This window comes from Eurosta solidaginis, chromosome 2, assembly GCF_040869045.1.
Source record: "Eurosta solidaginis isolate ZX-2024a chromosome 2, ASM4086904v1, whole genome shotgun sequence".
In the NCBI taxonomy this organism is placed as follows: Eukaryota; Metazoa; Arthropoda; class Insecta; order Diptera; family Tephritidae; genus Eurosta; species Eurosta solidaginis.
Genome location: NC_090320.1, coordinates 12,426,772 through 12,442,952, shown reverse-complemented (window position 1 = coordinate 12,442,952; position 16,181 = coordinate 12,426,772). Strand labels below are relative to the sequence as shown.

Here is a 16,181-nt window from a genome sequence, read left to right as displayed (position 1 = left end):
GAGTGCGTTGAAAAGCTAAATCGACTAGGAGCACACAACGAACTACTGCTGGCTCGGGTTCCAGGCCACAGGGGAGTTGAGGGTAATGAGCAGGCGGATAGTCTAGCCAGAGAGGCAGCAACGAAACGACCCATTGTTCCTGAGCCGTTCCTGCCAGGAAATTAGGGGGCATTTATTAGTGGAAGAGAAGGAAAAGAGGGAAGAACACTGGCGTAATATGCCAGGTCTGAGACAATCTAAGGTACTGTTAGGGGGTTACAGCACAACTCGATATAGGGCATTGATAGGCTCGAAAGATAACCTAAGAATCCTCACAGCTATTCTTACAGGACACTGTAGACTGAACAGCCATAATATCGAACAATACATGCCGATTTTGTGATCAATCAACAGAGACGGCGGATCATATCCTCCTAGAGTGTGACGCAATCTCAAGACGCAGAGCTAAATTTATGGGCTCACCATGGCCAGCGCACTCTCACATTAAATCTCCCAAACCAGGTGAACTGCTAGGGTACATCAGAGATGTCGACTTGGATGAGGTGCTGTGAAGAAGCTGAGGGCACCAAAGGCCGCAGTGCAATCCTCAATTAATTATCTATCTATCTATCCAAGTATGTATGTGCTGCACTAGCAAATATATGTACATATACATATGTAGACATACCTAAGTCTATACAAGCAATTACTTATTCATAACCAATCGCTCACATATTTTAGCTAAATTGAGTAATCAATAGTTCCACCACGTTTTTCGGCATTTATAGCTTACATGTGCACATAACCACATATTTAAATATGCAAAGCGTTCATTATTCTGGAGCTTTATGTACTTAAGAAAATTTCCTAAGAGGCTCATATGATTGCACTGTATGGCGATATCGCATTGGTGCCGCTTTGAAAAGCGGCAGTCAAGATATTGTGAAGTCGTAAACTAATTTCTATTTAGTATAGTGTCCATAGTACTCCTCTAAAGCCAGCTTAACGGGAGATCACTGCAAAACTTTCAGCATAATGGAATAACTTTGACAAAGAAAGCATCTTGCACCTGAAAGAAACACTGCTTACAGAAGGTTAAATTGTGCTGCCACCAGATGCCTAACCAAGATGATGCCCCTATATCAATGTCAAGAAAAGGATCAAGTGCTCCGATCTAAAGACCACAACAAATTAGAACAATAAGTTTCTATCGTTATCAGTGGCGGATTTGAATATTCACCGCCTCTAGGCACAACATACTTGCCGCCCTTATTTTCACAATAACAATATTCAACACAATGACTGCGATTTTCATTGCTTTATTACAGTTTAGTTTACTATTAATTTAACCTTAACTTTTTTTCCAAACATTCCTCATATATGTACATACATTTCTTTGCGTCTAGATTTTTCAGCTGCGAATTCGCAAATGACATCATCACAATCGATAGATAAAAACATTCTAATTCTATAGTTAACAACGCAAGAACTGAGAGTTTGTCTTCGCCCAATGAAGATCTGAGGTAGTTTTTCAGGCGTTTTAAAACAAAACGATCTCTCTGCGCTACAATTTGCAATAGGAATTGAAACAAACATTCGCAACGCAATGTCAACATTGAGATAAGAGATATGTAAATTATCCTGTCTCATCATTTTCAACAGTTCCAGCGGAGAATAGTTTGAAATTGCAGAGTCGCACAAGCCCGCGTTAGGTTTCTAAGGCGCGTGAATAGAAGTTTTATGCAAATTTTTACGACTGCAATAGGGGAAAATAATTTACAGTTTCATTCTAATTTTGAAATGCATAGAAAAGAATGAATTATTTATTATAATATACAGACAAAAATACTATTTTAAGTGCAGCAAAATCCGAATTCAATTTTTCTTTCAAAAATTAATCGACTCGAATTTTGCCGCCCTATGCTCTAGCCTATGTTGCGTATATGGTAAATCAGCCACTGGTCGTTATATAACCACTCGAGGCTTTGATTGTCATAATTTTAGTCCAATCACCAACTACTGCAGATGAAGATATGGAACAACAGGCTTTCAAATACGGCTGATGATAGAAATATTTTCTTGGCCTAGCCATCGAAGCCTATGGATGTCTATGGTTGCATTATTTTCTTCATATCTGCGTAAAGATCGTACAGGTCATCATTATACCTCCATCGATACTCTCCGTCGGCATAACGGACAGGCCCATGAATCTTCCGTAGAACTTTTCTCTCGAACACTTCAAGAGCCATCTCATCTTCTTTCGACACCGCCCACTATTCAGATTGTATAGTGTAATTTTTGTTCTTCGAGGGAAAACTTTACTTTTCAATTGCCTACTCAGTCCAAAGTAGCACTTGTTGGCAATATTCATAATCCGCTTGATATCCAACATTGCTTTCGCTGTTTATGCTGGTTCACTAATAGATGAATTCGAAGATTGTAAAAACCAATGCCTACAAGAATAACTAGTTACTAGACGTCTTCACTCCAATAGATTTTAAAGTTGAGCTGTGGTCAGCTAGAGATCATAACAAAAGCTGCTAGATGACTCTTATCCAAAATTGATGTAGTCAAAACAATTCAAATCGATAGGAAGGATAAAAACTGCTACTAGATGAATTAGTTTCGCTGGGCGTAACGGATGTGATATGAGACCGTGATGGTTTTCCTGGCGCGGTCACCTATGTTGATATGCAGGACTTTTAATCCTTTAACAAAGCCCGCTCGTCCTTATGCTACGTGAAAGCATTGCCTTGAAGACATATAGAAGAAGCAGTAGCTAGTGTTAATTGCCAAAGAAAAACGGAACCTAAAATTAGCACCAGGGTAACTGTTATGCATGCTTGGTATATCCGGGACTGGATCATAAAACCATTGCACTGCAGCCTCTATAGAACAAACAGAAATCTATCATCCAGACAGCACGCCTTCTGACCTGAAAACTACACTTTATGTGCAATCAAAGATGTTCTTATTACGGAAGACGTAGCACAGCAATGTGATGCCAAGTCCAAGCGAGTTGTCCCCCTAATGAATTCACAATAGAAGCTTTCAACACCTCGAGATGGGCAGACATGATGGCTTGGCTATATTGAACCAACGATTCAAAATCCCATGCCACCTACATGGGATATACGAAATTACAAAGTTACCACTGAGCTTTAAAGTCACATGTACAGGAATCAAGTATCTGCGCTTATCTATGGACCGTTAGCGAAGATGATATTATCAATCTAGAAATGTGCGCTTACGACATTGACGTAGTCATTATAGCTGGAAACATGGAACAAGCACGCAGAAAACTTAGTCCGGTCATGATACGCACAAAATTGTGGGTAAACACGTGCACTTTAAATGCGTTGGAAGGGCCGCGGAAAAATGGTCAAAGAGATGAACAACAAGATTGAGCTGGCTCGTCCGTGAGGACCTCACATAGACTGAATGAGTCCATAGTGTTAGATGAATAGCAAGACAAATCAGAGCCGTTAAACCATAGATGACTAAACGCTTTGATAAGGTAAACTACAGGGTTACCCAGGTGCTTGCTGGATATGGGTACTTAGAAAAAAAAACTTTATATTTTAGAATGGAGAAGGTCGGAGACATGTTGTTGTGGTTTATGTATGGCGATGCGTATGAGGACTTTGCTGAACACAGCTTTTCGTGATGAGGCCAGGATCGGCATATACTAAAGTCAACAGCCAACCAAATCACTATATATGTATATTGTCATACGATAAGTCGCCCCAGCAAAAATGCTATCCTGGGGGCCGTTCTAAATTCAGAGACAGTTTTTCATTCCAATTCGCAACAAAAAATTTGTACAGCTGACACTCAAACTACGTGTTTTATTCGTAAGTTTGATGTGGTTTTTGTCTAAGTTAGTCTTGCATTGCCACATTCCCAGTTCGTTCTGTGGCACTTTACTAGGCCGAGCAAACGTTGTAGGTTTACAAGAATTTGAATATTTCGCTGAGTGTTATTTTTACACTTAAGTATCAAAAGATTGCATCCGATCACATATCGCAATGTCCGCAATATTTTGCTGAATCACGCTGATATTTCTAATATTTATCACAACACATTTAACGCCGTCACTCCAGTGAAATCCGAATATATCTTTTCTATTATCTCTATTATGCACTTACTCGGAAGGACTTTTTCCGTTATTTTTGTTTGATTACTTTTTATAATTTTGTTTTTAAACACAAATCTAGGTAGTTTCCGTGATCTTCGCGCGTATTAGTAAAACAATGCGTATTTCTTTACGTTTGTTATTGCACTGACTTTACAGAAGTCAGGGAAGGTGATTGTTATGTTACCTAGTAAGTAAATGCGTGAGATACATGCAAACATAAATATAAGCATACATACATGCATACTATAGAGACACACCTCCTTATATGAATAAGACACCCTTAAATACCTATCCATTGGTAAGCATAATAAATACGTTCCCAGTAGTAAAACAAACTAGTTATAAACTTCGAAACAGCTTTATATCAAGTCCAAATTGTCAGCCAAATGCTGCTTTCTCATACTAGCAACTGCTATTATTAGCATAAAAATGTTCTACTCGATGGATGTTTTCAAACAGTTTTAGTCTCATACTAGTTCTAAAACGGCCACCAAGTTCTAGTTAAATCAGAATTCGTGCGAACTGGATTCGCACTGCAGTATATTTTTTTAGCTCTGCCTACTGAGATATCCTTTCGAACTAGTTTGGCCATAGTCCAAAAATTCTAGTTGTAAACTAGTCATTTTTCAGACTGTCGTTTCGTATTACACTGCTGTTAAACTTAGGAATGCATTGCGTATGTATCTACAGCAGCATTGAGCATAATAAATGCCAGCTGATTACATTGAACGTTTCGCTTTTGACCTTTTTCTATATTTTTCTCTCCATGATCTCGAATGTTCTGTTTGATTTTTGTTGTAGCGCGTAAAATCTGTTTTGTAGCAATTTGTTGCATTCGGTAACTAAAAAGAGTGCATTGTGTAGCTGATCAAAATGCATTGGGCCAATGACCCACCTACATAAGTGTAAACGTAAATCGGATTGTTTATGTGTAATGGGATGAGGTTTATAAGGCTGCTTGTTTGGCTTATATTGGACTTTGGTCAGTTATGTAGTTTGGAATTTTGATACAATACTAAATTTGAGAAATACAATAGTTGAGACCTATTTCATATCATATCATAACTGGTTCTTGTTATATAGGACAAATTAAATTAAGTGAATAATGTGCGACCGAAATTTTTTGCAGAAGGAAGTTGCTTTATTCTGCTGGGCTTCAAGAAGAGATTAGGTTTTTTTTAGTAGTGGCAATTTTTGGCAAACTTTATATTCTTTTTTTTTGTCGATAGTTTGAGAAAAATATCTCATGAAGTGTGTAACTGGAACTATGCAAACTATTCTCAAAAACGTTTTCGGAAAATTTCGAAAATTCAAGATACAAAGTACAAGTTAAAGGAACTTCAATATTGATATTTGAAAATTATTTTTACGGAGCGTATTTCAGTTTTTCTTGAAACTAAAAAATATTTTCACACTTTGTATAAAGGAAAAAAATCTGTCAATGCGACTTTTGGAGAGACATAAAATTTGTACTTTGTTTTACTAAAATCAAGGCGAATTGAGTACCAGGTCATAAACAAATGAGCCAAGATCCGGCATTCCGGGATTGTTGTATTTGTAATCGAATTTGAAAAAAAGTTTGATAACGTAGCGCTTTGGAAGATTTTCGATTTATTACATTTCTCTCATATTTCGCTACCTGTGTTCGGAGTATTTAAAGCTGTTACCTGAGTAAACGACTACGGCGGAGTAAAAATAAAATTTTCGGAGTATATTTTTTCTTCCTTTTTAAAAGCGGACGAACAACTAACATCAAATTGATTTGGTGGCTTGGCAATCCCTTCATTTGTGTATTCGTCATGAAAAGTTTTTAAGCAAAAAGTTATCTGCCTTATCAGATGCACATTGAGTCGACCTAAAATGTGTAGGATTACCAAATAATGCTCCCATTAGCACACAATATTCTGAAAGAAAAGTGGGCTCTATCTCACCGGATATTTATCGCGAAAAAATATTATTATTATTTTCGGTTTATCATAAATTTGTCATACTCTTTTAATGACAGAAGGTTTCAAGACCGTGGCAGATTTCTGTAGGAACGATAATGGCGACCTGATAACCGACGTACAGTGTGTGGGGGAAGACGAACCCGATACCCCGTTTGCCGATGATGAAAAACACGCTCCGGCATCCAACTTTGGCGAAGTGAGAAAGGCAATATTACGGATAAAAAATCACAAGGTGCCAAGTAATGACGGGATACCCGCCGGGCTGTTCAAACATGGAGGCGAAGAGTTGGTATAAGATAAAGAAACAAAAAAAGTGGGTCTTGCAGTAGATGTGGACAAGACGAAGTAGCCACGTCACTGTTGACGGATATAAATTGGGAACTGTGAAGGATTTCGTCTATTTGGGAAGCAGCATTAAAAGCAATGTCGACCTAGAAATCAAACGGAGAATAACTCTTGCCAACAAGTGCTGCTTTAAGCAATTGAAATGTAAAGTCCTGTCTCGACGAACAAAATTCCTGCTGTACAAGTCACTCATCATAACTGTCCTGATGTATGGCTCGGAATCATGGAAGGTGGCGAGAGAAGATGAGATGGCTCTAGGAAAGTTCTCCGGAGGATTTATAGTCCTATCCGTGATGTCGACGGCGAGTATCGAAGAAGGTATAATGATGAGTTTTTCGCAGATATGAAGATAGTGCAGCGAATAAAAACAGAAAGCTTCGCTAGCTAGGTCGTGTTACGGTAAGTTTGTAAACAGAGTAAAGAGAAGACCTTCACTGAGTTTGGAGAGACAGTTGGATGAAGCTTTGACCTCGCTTGGTGCTCCCACTATGCAACTGTTATCACAAAACAGGGTTAGCTGACTTCATTGACTCAACGTACTTAATTTTTATATAAAACTTCAGGAAGAGCAGTATGTTGAATTTTGGCAGGATTTACAGATCGCGTCCGGACACATTTTTTGCTTGCATTTTACTCCTTCTATTCTGATTCCATACGAAAAATGTGAACAAACATGTCCTAAGACACGAATAATCATTTGGTCCAATCGTCGCTTGTAAACAATCAAAATGTAGTAGGAGGTAAGAGCGGAGCAAAATAATCCGATTGGAATAAAGTCTAACACTGCGCCAGCAATAAAACATGTTGTCAAAATCGTGACGTCACGCCGAGAAATTTATTTCCCAGCCAACTATGATTTTTTACCTGTCCCATTTTTTTATGCGTGATCTGTTTATTGGTTCATGGTACCAGGTGTTGTTATACCAACAGCTGATTGCTTCTTGATTATTTTCAATACAGCGCTTTGTACTTTAATATGTTAGTTAATCGAAATCAATTAAAATTTTCTTTTGACTTGACATTCTTCTGCACGGTGAATTGGTTGAATTATCTTTGCGCCACCTGGTATGAATTCGCCTTGGCTAAAATCAAGGCAAATCTATATAACGTGAAGGCAAAGCGAATTCAACCAATTCAACTATTTCGCCGAAGAATGTCAAGTCAAAAGAAAATTTTCATTGATTTCGATTAACTAACATATTGTTGTACAAGGCGTTGTATGGAAAATAATCAAGAAGAAGCAATCAGCTGTTGGTGTAATAACATCTAGTACCGAATTCGCCTTTACTAAAATTGATTGGACTAAAAAGCTGTACGATTTCAAAATTCTAGAACCTCTGAATAAAAAGTTCGAAAAAGTTTCACGAATTTTTTCAAAAATGATTTTGAGATTAGTTTGCATTCCTTCAGTTACATTCATGGAAGTTTTTTCTTGAAATATCTGAAATAAAAAAAGAATTTAATTGACAAAATTTGATCAAATTCTCACATCCAATTTTTTGTTTGCTGCTGTTAGTCTCCAAAAGATGGTAGTCATTGATCAGCTAATAGTGGACATGTGTCACATAAGAGACGATTTTTGGCCCTCATAGACTACAACAAAAACTTTAAGGTGAAACTTCTCTCCACACAGCAAAGTGATAGAGAGGTATGCTTATACTCAGATAGGCAATCAGAGCGTTCGATATCTGTAAAAAATTGCTCAACGAATCATCCAAATAAGCGACCATCACACTCACTTAGGTATCTGGTCTCCGGTACAGCGACAAAAACTCAAAAAGCTAGCAAAGGAATGGTGCATTATCAAATTACAATAATCAAAGAGACAGGAGAATATGGAATTCGAAAAAATAATGGTCTGATTATGATTATTACCTGCCGTTAAGCAGGTCAGAGAATCCATTTTAATTACAGGTGCCTCAGACTAGAGTTGGGTCGTTTCGTTCTGAACTTGTTCAATTGAACGGGTCTCTCAACTGAACAAGTGAACTAGATCTTCGATTTCTGTTCATTTTGTTCTCTTTGTTCATTTGTTCTTTTAGTTCGTTTTACTTAATGTTATTCTTTCTCTCTTCTCGTTCGCGAACATTGTAAATTCATAAATACATACGCAGAAATTCACAGTGAGCACGAATGTCGATGATGCCACTTACACAAAAGATATGTGTGGCACTGCTACAAAAGGATATGTGTGGCAACAAAGAATTCTGTTTTGACAACATTTGTGTTCTACAGTTATAACTTATAAGATACAGTTATGTTGAAAAATTTTCTTTAAGTGTTTATAATAAACATAAAATTAAAATATATTTCATGGCTGCAAAAAGAAAGCGTTCTGAGATTTGGAACCATTTTATTGTTGGCGAAGACGGGAAAAGTGGAAAGTGCATTTATTGTAAATCTACATTGAGCATTTCAGGTGGCTCACAAAGTAATCTGGCCCGACATTTAAAGATAAAGCACCCAACAATTAATTTAGCCCCCGTTCGTCAAGAAATATCATCGTTGAATCCTCAACAGGCAGCGTCAAGTTCTGCGATGATATCTATTACTGGCCAACAAATAATTACTAATTTTATTCACCGGCCACCTCCAACTAGAAAAGTAGAGTTAATTGACCGCCAGGTTCTTAAAATGGTAGCGAAAGGCAATCATGCTCTTAGCATTGTAGAAGAGCCCCAGTTCAAGAACTTAGTTGAAATGATCGCTCATTGCCCAGGATACAAGCTACCTACGCGCAAAAGCTTATCAAATTTAATTTTGTCAAACGTTTATAATGAGCTAAAGGCGAAACTACATACCGAGGTGCGCTTGGCAAATGCTGTTTGCTTGAGCACAGATGCGTGGACGTCGAGAGCAAATCAAAGTTATATTGCAGTAACCGCACATTTTGTAGAGCCGGAGCAGGGTTTATTAAAATCACATCTTATAGCTTGTATCGAATGTGTGGAACGCCATACCAGTGACAACCTATGTGCGACATTAAAAAAAATTATGTATGAGTGGGAAATTTCCAACAAAATTACTGCTGTTGTATCAGATAACGCGCCAAACATTATTGCAGCGATAAAATTAGGAGGCTGGCGTTCAGTCCCATGTTTCGCGCACACTTTAAACTTAATAGTTCAAAAAGCGTTGCTGGAAATAGACAATATTAAAACAAAGTCAAAAGCTATTGTAGAGTTTTTCCATCGCAGCACTAGTGGTTTACAGAAACTAAAGGAAACGCAAAAGCAGCTAAACTTGCCCGAATTAAAGTTGAAGATTGATGTGCAGACTCGATGGAATTCCACGTATGAGATGTTTGACCGTCTATTAAAGATTAAAGATGCTTTAGCCGTAGTTCTGCCTCGAACTAAACCTGATTTATGTATGACTCAGCAGGATTGGGATGCCATAGAAGAAATAATACCTGTATTGAAACCATTTTATGAAGTGACTGTAGAGCAGAACGTTACTCTTTCAAAGGTTGTCTAGACGCAATGTGTGTATTTACGCTTATATTTTATGAGTGTTTTTTTATTTACAGGTCCTTATAATTTGTAAAATTCTTAAGAAATTGATAGCAGCGGTAGTTTCCACATCAGAAGTAGTACGTGGTGTCTTAAGAGTATTACAATCAGAGATGCTGACACGTTTTTCCAAAATAGAAACAAACTTTTTATATGCAGAGAGTACAATACTCGACCCTCGATTCAAGAGACATGGTTTTAAGAATGAGGATGCATACAAAAAAGCATTAGACGACTTTAAGAAAAAATTTGCATCAATGCAACAAACAGAAAGCACCACTGTTCAAGAAGTTAAAATATTTCAACAGAACGTGGGCACTGTTCAACCGGGCCAGAGCATTTGGGACGAGTACGACTCTGAATTTGCTTTGATAACCTCTTCGACGAATAAAACCGTAGCAGCAACACGAGAACTTGATAAGTATTTAAACGAAGAATATATTAATAGAGGAAATGATCCATTGAAGTGGTGGTGTGAGCGGAAAAAGATATATCCCCGCTTATATACCTTTGCTATAAAACGACTGTGTGTGGTTGCAACTTCTGTACCATGCGAGAGAATTTTTTCAGTCGCTGGTCAAATTATTAACGACAGAAGAACCCTTTTATTACCTGAAAAATTGTCACAACTAACTTTTTTACATAATAATATGTAAGCGATTTCATCTACGTTTATGTTTATTTTCCTTTGTATTTTAGTCCGATCAAATTAGATATTCGAAACTGTATACATTAATGAAAAACATCTTTTGTAAGAAAGTAATTATTACATTTATTAAACTTGAAAAGTTCATATTTACAATTTGTGTCTGTACTCTTCAATATCCTGGATTTCCGAAATTTGTTACTTTTTTTGAAGTTAATTATACATATATATATTAACTTATTTATTCATAACACATTTAAATATACCTAACCAAAGCACTGCTGCATACACACCCCCTCTATACTTGCTGGCTTTTTTCGCGGGTGCAAACAGCGGTGAAAAAATTTGCTTGAAAAAAAAAGAACAGATGAACAAAAAGAACAACTTGTTCGTTCATCAGAAAAAGAACAAAAGATTCGAATCTCTGAAATGAACGAAAAAGCACAACTCTACCTCAGACAGTTTCAAAGAAGCGCTCACTCACTTCTGCAGTTTTCCACCACTAGCCCGGATTCCTGGCAGAGAACTTTAGCGTAGGGGTTTTTGTTTAGAGTGATTACTTACGAGGTAGCTAACCATAAAATTAAAATACTTTAGAGAGAATTTTTCAAAGAATGGTCGGCATTTTTTGCAAGTGCTTTTATTTTCATAAAAGATTTTCAAAAAACATATATGTATGTTTTATGCTTTGATGTAACTTTACGTCCGAGAAATTAGAAGGCAAAGTCAGAGTTTCCTTTTCTCTTCTACGCAGTTAGATTTATTTGTAGTATTTACATATGTTTGTTGCCAATAATTGTATTTTAAAACAAATTTATCAGAGTCCCTGAAGAAGACGTGAAAGCGCCGAAACGCGTGGGAGTGAAAAGAAATATCTAAATTTCGACGAGGAAATAAATAAAGGATTTATTTTTTATTAAATCATAACCACCAGAAAAATGGCGGTCTCTTTGAAAGTCCGGTCGGGTGGAGCAGGTACTCCTACCCCTCTACTTAAGCACGGCACGACGATGTTTATCAGCTTACGCTATTTAACACTAAGAATACATTGAGTCTATCTGAGACCTTTATTGAACCGCTTGTTCAACCTTTGTTATTTAATTTGGGGGAGAAATTCATAAGCTAAAGTTTAAAACGGGGTTTGAAACTGAATGATTGAAATGTATTTTAAGCAAATTCCAGTAGGCCGGCAATAATCACTTCTCACATATTTAAACTAAATTAACAACATGAAGCTAATAAACACCGCACAATTGAACGCTAGACGCATAGTCTGGCTGTCATATATTGGAATGCAGAAATAAACTTGCAATAGTTAGGCAGGTAAAAAGTAAAAGTAAGAGAGAAACATGAACAAATAGAGAAGTGTAGCGGCTTTTGAACTTTCTGGACGTCTGTTAATATGTGTGTGCTTGTCAATATTCACTGATTATTCAAACTTGATTTTCTGGTAATCTTAAGGCGATCTAATACAACTCATTAGGTGACTACTGCTAATTGGTTGATAGTGATTTTTACAAACGGTTACAGAAAAATACGATTTTTCAAAATCATTTGTATGTAAGATCATTTAGTGAAACTCGTCTGATGAAGTGATAAGTAAAGTTGAGGTTGAGAGAACCAACTTCGGGTTTATTTTGTCCAATGATATAAATGTGCTTGCTTACTCTACGCTTATATAACAGATGGCGTCACAGTAGCTATAAAGCTCGAACCATTAAGCTCATTTTAAAAATATATTGTTGCTAATATTAATATTTGCACGTGTTTAAAGTGTTACTTAGTTAAATTGGACATACAGCAGCGAACAGAAAAATATCAAATATATATATGTGACCCGGTCTATGAAAAGGTGGCTTATGACTCAAAAAAGAAATTGCGAGAATAAGTTCCTGACCGATATTTTGGCTCCATTGCCATCGAAAAAAATGCCATCAAAAAATCTGAGGATGCTTCACCAGCCACCAAAGTGGCATCGAAGGCTTCATCGTCTTTCATTTGTCCTCTTCTTTCTCTACATTTTTAGTACACTTCTAAGCAAGCAAGGACTTTCTAGTATTCACCACGTGAAAGAGCGTCTCAAAAACTATCGAAACCAGAAAAAAAGTGGAAACATTTTTTTTGAGTCATAAGCCACATTTTCATAAACCGGGCCACATATAATTTTTATAAATCTCCTTGATTAAACTCTTATTTTTATTTTTGATATTTTAAGAAAAAACTGCTATGCATTTTATACCTGCAACTATGCAAACCAATCCAAAAACGTTTTCGGAACAATTCGAAAATTTAAGAAAATTTTAGGAAAATTCTATTTGGAAACCTCTTAATTTTTTCGAGCATGCATCTTTTTCTATTTGCCATCGAAATGTTATTGAGTTGCTATTGAAGTGCTACCTAATTGTTAATTGCATGTTATAGATATGTTCTCTAAAAGTTATCGATTTGTTATCCAAACGTTATTGGTTTATAATCGAGAAGTTATCGGTTGTTATAACCATGCTATCGATTAAATGTATCGATTTGATATCGCAAAGTCGATCAATTCAGTATCGTCGTGTTATTGACTTAGTATCAAAAAAGTTTGTATGTAAATTTTATCGGTTGATTATAGAGAATTTATCGAATTGTTATCAAAAGGTTGTCGATTTCTTATCGAAAGGTTATCAATTTGTTATCGAAGTGTTTCCAATGTGCGAACGGCGTGTTATCGATTTGTTTTCGAAGACTCATTGTTTTGTTATGAAACAGATACCGATAAAACTTCAATATAAAATCAATATCACATCTGTAACAGATAAGTCGATGATAACAAGTATATAAAAATCTGATGATTAGACGATACCTTCGCTATCGATAATAAGCCGATAATAAAACAATAACTTGATGGCATCGCTTGTTAGCATAAGCAGCCAACTCATCCCGACTGAAATAGGCCGAAATTATTTGTTTCTATTAAAGTTACCTCTATGCGGACTCTGGTTACTTTCGTAACAATAGTTTTCTAGGCTTAGGTTAGGTTAGGTGGTAGCTGACCTGGTGGGGAAAGCTAACTTGGACATCACGAAGGTCCGCTGTAATATCACATAAAATAATGGTGACGTAAGCTATAGTAGCTACTTATAGAGTCTTTGCGCAGCAACAATATAGTTTCGAACAAAACCGATCTAAACCTTGCATCAATACTCCGGAGATCCAAGCGAGTCGCGATTGAAATACGCCTAGTTCACACAAAAGCTGGACAGTCGCATAAAGTGATTCGATAATTCTGGGGTTTCGATGGGGTTTCCTGTATATTGAGACGTACAGCATGGTTTCCCGTTTGACAATGTCCTGCCAAAACCCCAATGATCATTGATAGATGAGCCTTTGTGCACCCAAACGTTTCGGCAGAACTCCTGCCATCCACTGCCAGCCGGAAGGATCTTGCTACTCTGCAATAGGTGGTATCTGCTAAACGCTTGCTTAGCTGACTCGAGGCCCTCTATCCAGGAGCAGGCCACAAATGGCTAGCGGAGTCCCGAACACCTTACAGCCATCTTCATTGGGTTCAGATGTACCGATGCGGATCCGCTTGATGGGATATCATATATGGCCAGCGACCCAGATAAACTTAATCGTAAAATAGTTCGATGCAATCGCAAGCAGACCACCCTCGCTCGCACTATAGTTGAACTGAAGACCTTGATAGTAGCTAGGCTATCACAGTAGATGTTCAATTCTCTAACCGTAGTAGTACTGGATAGCATTTCATCCACCGCATCCCTAATAGCGGCAACTTCCGCTTGACTGTACATCAACCAATTTAAACTTGCGGCCTACATTTAGCTCTTGACAAAAGACCCTCCCACCAACCTTTCCGTCACACTTCGACCAATCCGTGAAGAGGTTAACTGGTCCCCTGCCCCAGATGAGTCCTCTTCCCCATTCCTCTCTCGGGGGAATGACGGTTGAATGTTGCACAGGGAACAGTTATCGGTACACAAAAGCCCGTTCTGTCAGGGATGAAGTCGAACATGCTAAAAAAGCTAAAGTGCCCGAAGTCAGTTTTGAGGTATTTTCGAATTGTTTTCAGATCATATCGGCGTTAATTTAAAAAGTATTTCGATATAATAGCAAGTCTATTTTCTTTAACATTTTTGGGATTGTTTTAAATTTAAAATAAAAAAAAAAAAAAATAAATGTAAGGCGCGATAACCTCCGAAGAGATCTAAGGCCGAGCTTCTCTTCCAATTTGCGTCGTGCTCCTCTTGATTTTTCCCTACAAATTGGCCGGACGGGACCTACATGTTTTATGCCGACTCCGAACGGCATCTGCAAGGCAGATGAGTTTTCACGGCAGAAATACAATCGGAGCGCTTGCCAGACACTGCCGAGGGGCGACCCCGCTTAGAAAAATTTTCTTCTAATTGAAAAATCTTAATTCTAAAATTTTGATGTTGCTTTGCCCGGGAGTTGAACCCAGGGCATACGGTGTGATAGGCGGAGCACGCTACCATCACACCACGGTGGCCGCCAAATTTAACATAGGGTATTTCGGTTCAGTTTTGGAATATTTTGTTGATAAATAAAAAAGTTGAATTTTTTTATTATTTTTTGTGCGGGCGTAGGCGCGGGTAAATGCTTACAGTAAATAATCCATAAGACTTTCGAATTCTGAATGACAATAGAATGAGCACTGTAGGTTCTTTGAGGAATACCTTATTAATTTAATATTTTTAGCAATATCATTAGTAAAAAGGCAAAATTAAAAAGAATTTATAATCAAGCACTTATTTCTAATTGCTTTTTTATGTACGGGTCCCTTTTCGCTCTTATTTGGAATCCAAATCTATACATAAAATTTTGGTTGTAAAGATGGAGATTCGGGCTATTAGCGAGCTTTGGGCAATTTTGGTCGTAGTGCTTTTGTTTAGCTATATTTTATTAAAATAATTTGTTAAAAATAAACGATTGTGAGCACACAAAGAAATCTCTTTGTACTATGGCACTATTGTGAATATTTGCACTGCATTACTGGCAGTTGCTACCATACGCCAGATGACAGCGCAAACTGTAAGTTTTAATTGATTGATAGAACAGCAAGATGCGCACGGGTCCGGCTCGTGTGTATATATTTATACTTCATGCTAATAATAACACAGGTCAACAAACAAAAATTTTTTTTGTACATGGGTTTTGCCCTATATATTCGGATTCTATGTTCAAATCTATAAAAACAATGCAATCAAAAATATTTGGTTTTGTAGAAGTTATAGCGATTTGAAAATTTTGCATTTTTGCACCAGGCTAATGTCGGTCCTTTCGCGCTATTTCGGTCGATAGAGGGCGACGGGTAGCTACCTGATGCAGCGATGCATCGAAAAAACATAAAGCACAACATACTCATCTTAAAAAAAAACCAAAAAATGTGGCTGAGAAACAGTAAAAAGGAGATAAAAGGTCCCAGATACACATGATTTTAGGTAGATTTGGCAATTCGTTAAGTACATATTAAGAAACTCATCGAAACTTTTACTGACGGATTGGCAGGCCTAGCAATAGAGCATGCCAGCTACCTGATAGCGTTTTGGTAAGTAAATTTTTTTTAAGAATCTGTAGTTTCTTGGGTC

The 16,181-nt window shown here is 37.3% G+C and overlaps 2 protein-coding genes across 2 annotated transcripts in view; both read left to right on the top strand.

The window, feature by feature from the left end:
• The window catches only part of Nckx30C (solute carrier family 24 member Nckx30C), an 849,440-nt gene that overhangs the window by 55,400 nt on the left and 777,859 nt on the right, over positions 1-16,181 (top strand). The window lies entirely within an intron of this gene.
• Positions 8,532-10,641, top strand: LOC137241980 (E3 SUMO-protein ligase ZBED1-like). Its single transcript, XM_067769352.1, has 2 exons — positions 8,532-9,879; positions 9,941-10,641. Exons 1-2 carry the CDS (start codon positions 8,725-8,727, stop codon positions 10,577-10,579), a joined length of 1,794 nt encoding a protein of 597 aa, XP_067625453.1. The 5' UTR covers positions 8,532-8,724; the 3' UTR covers positions 10,580-10,641.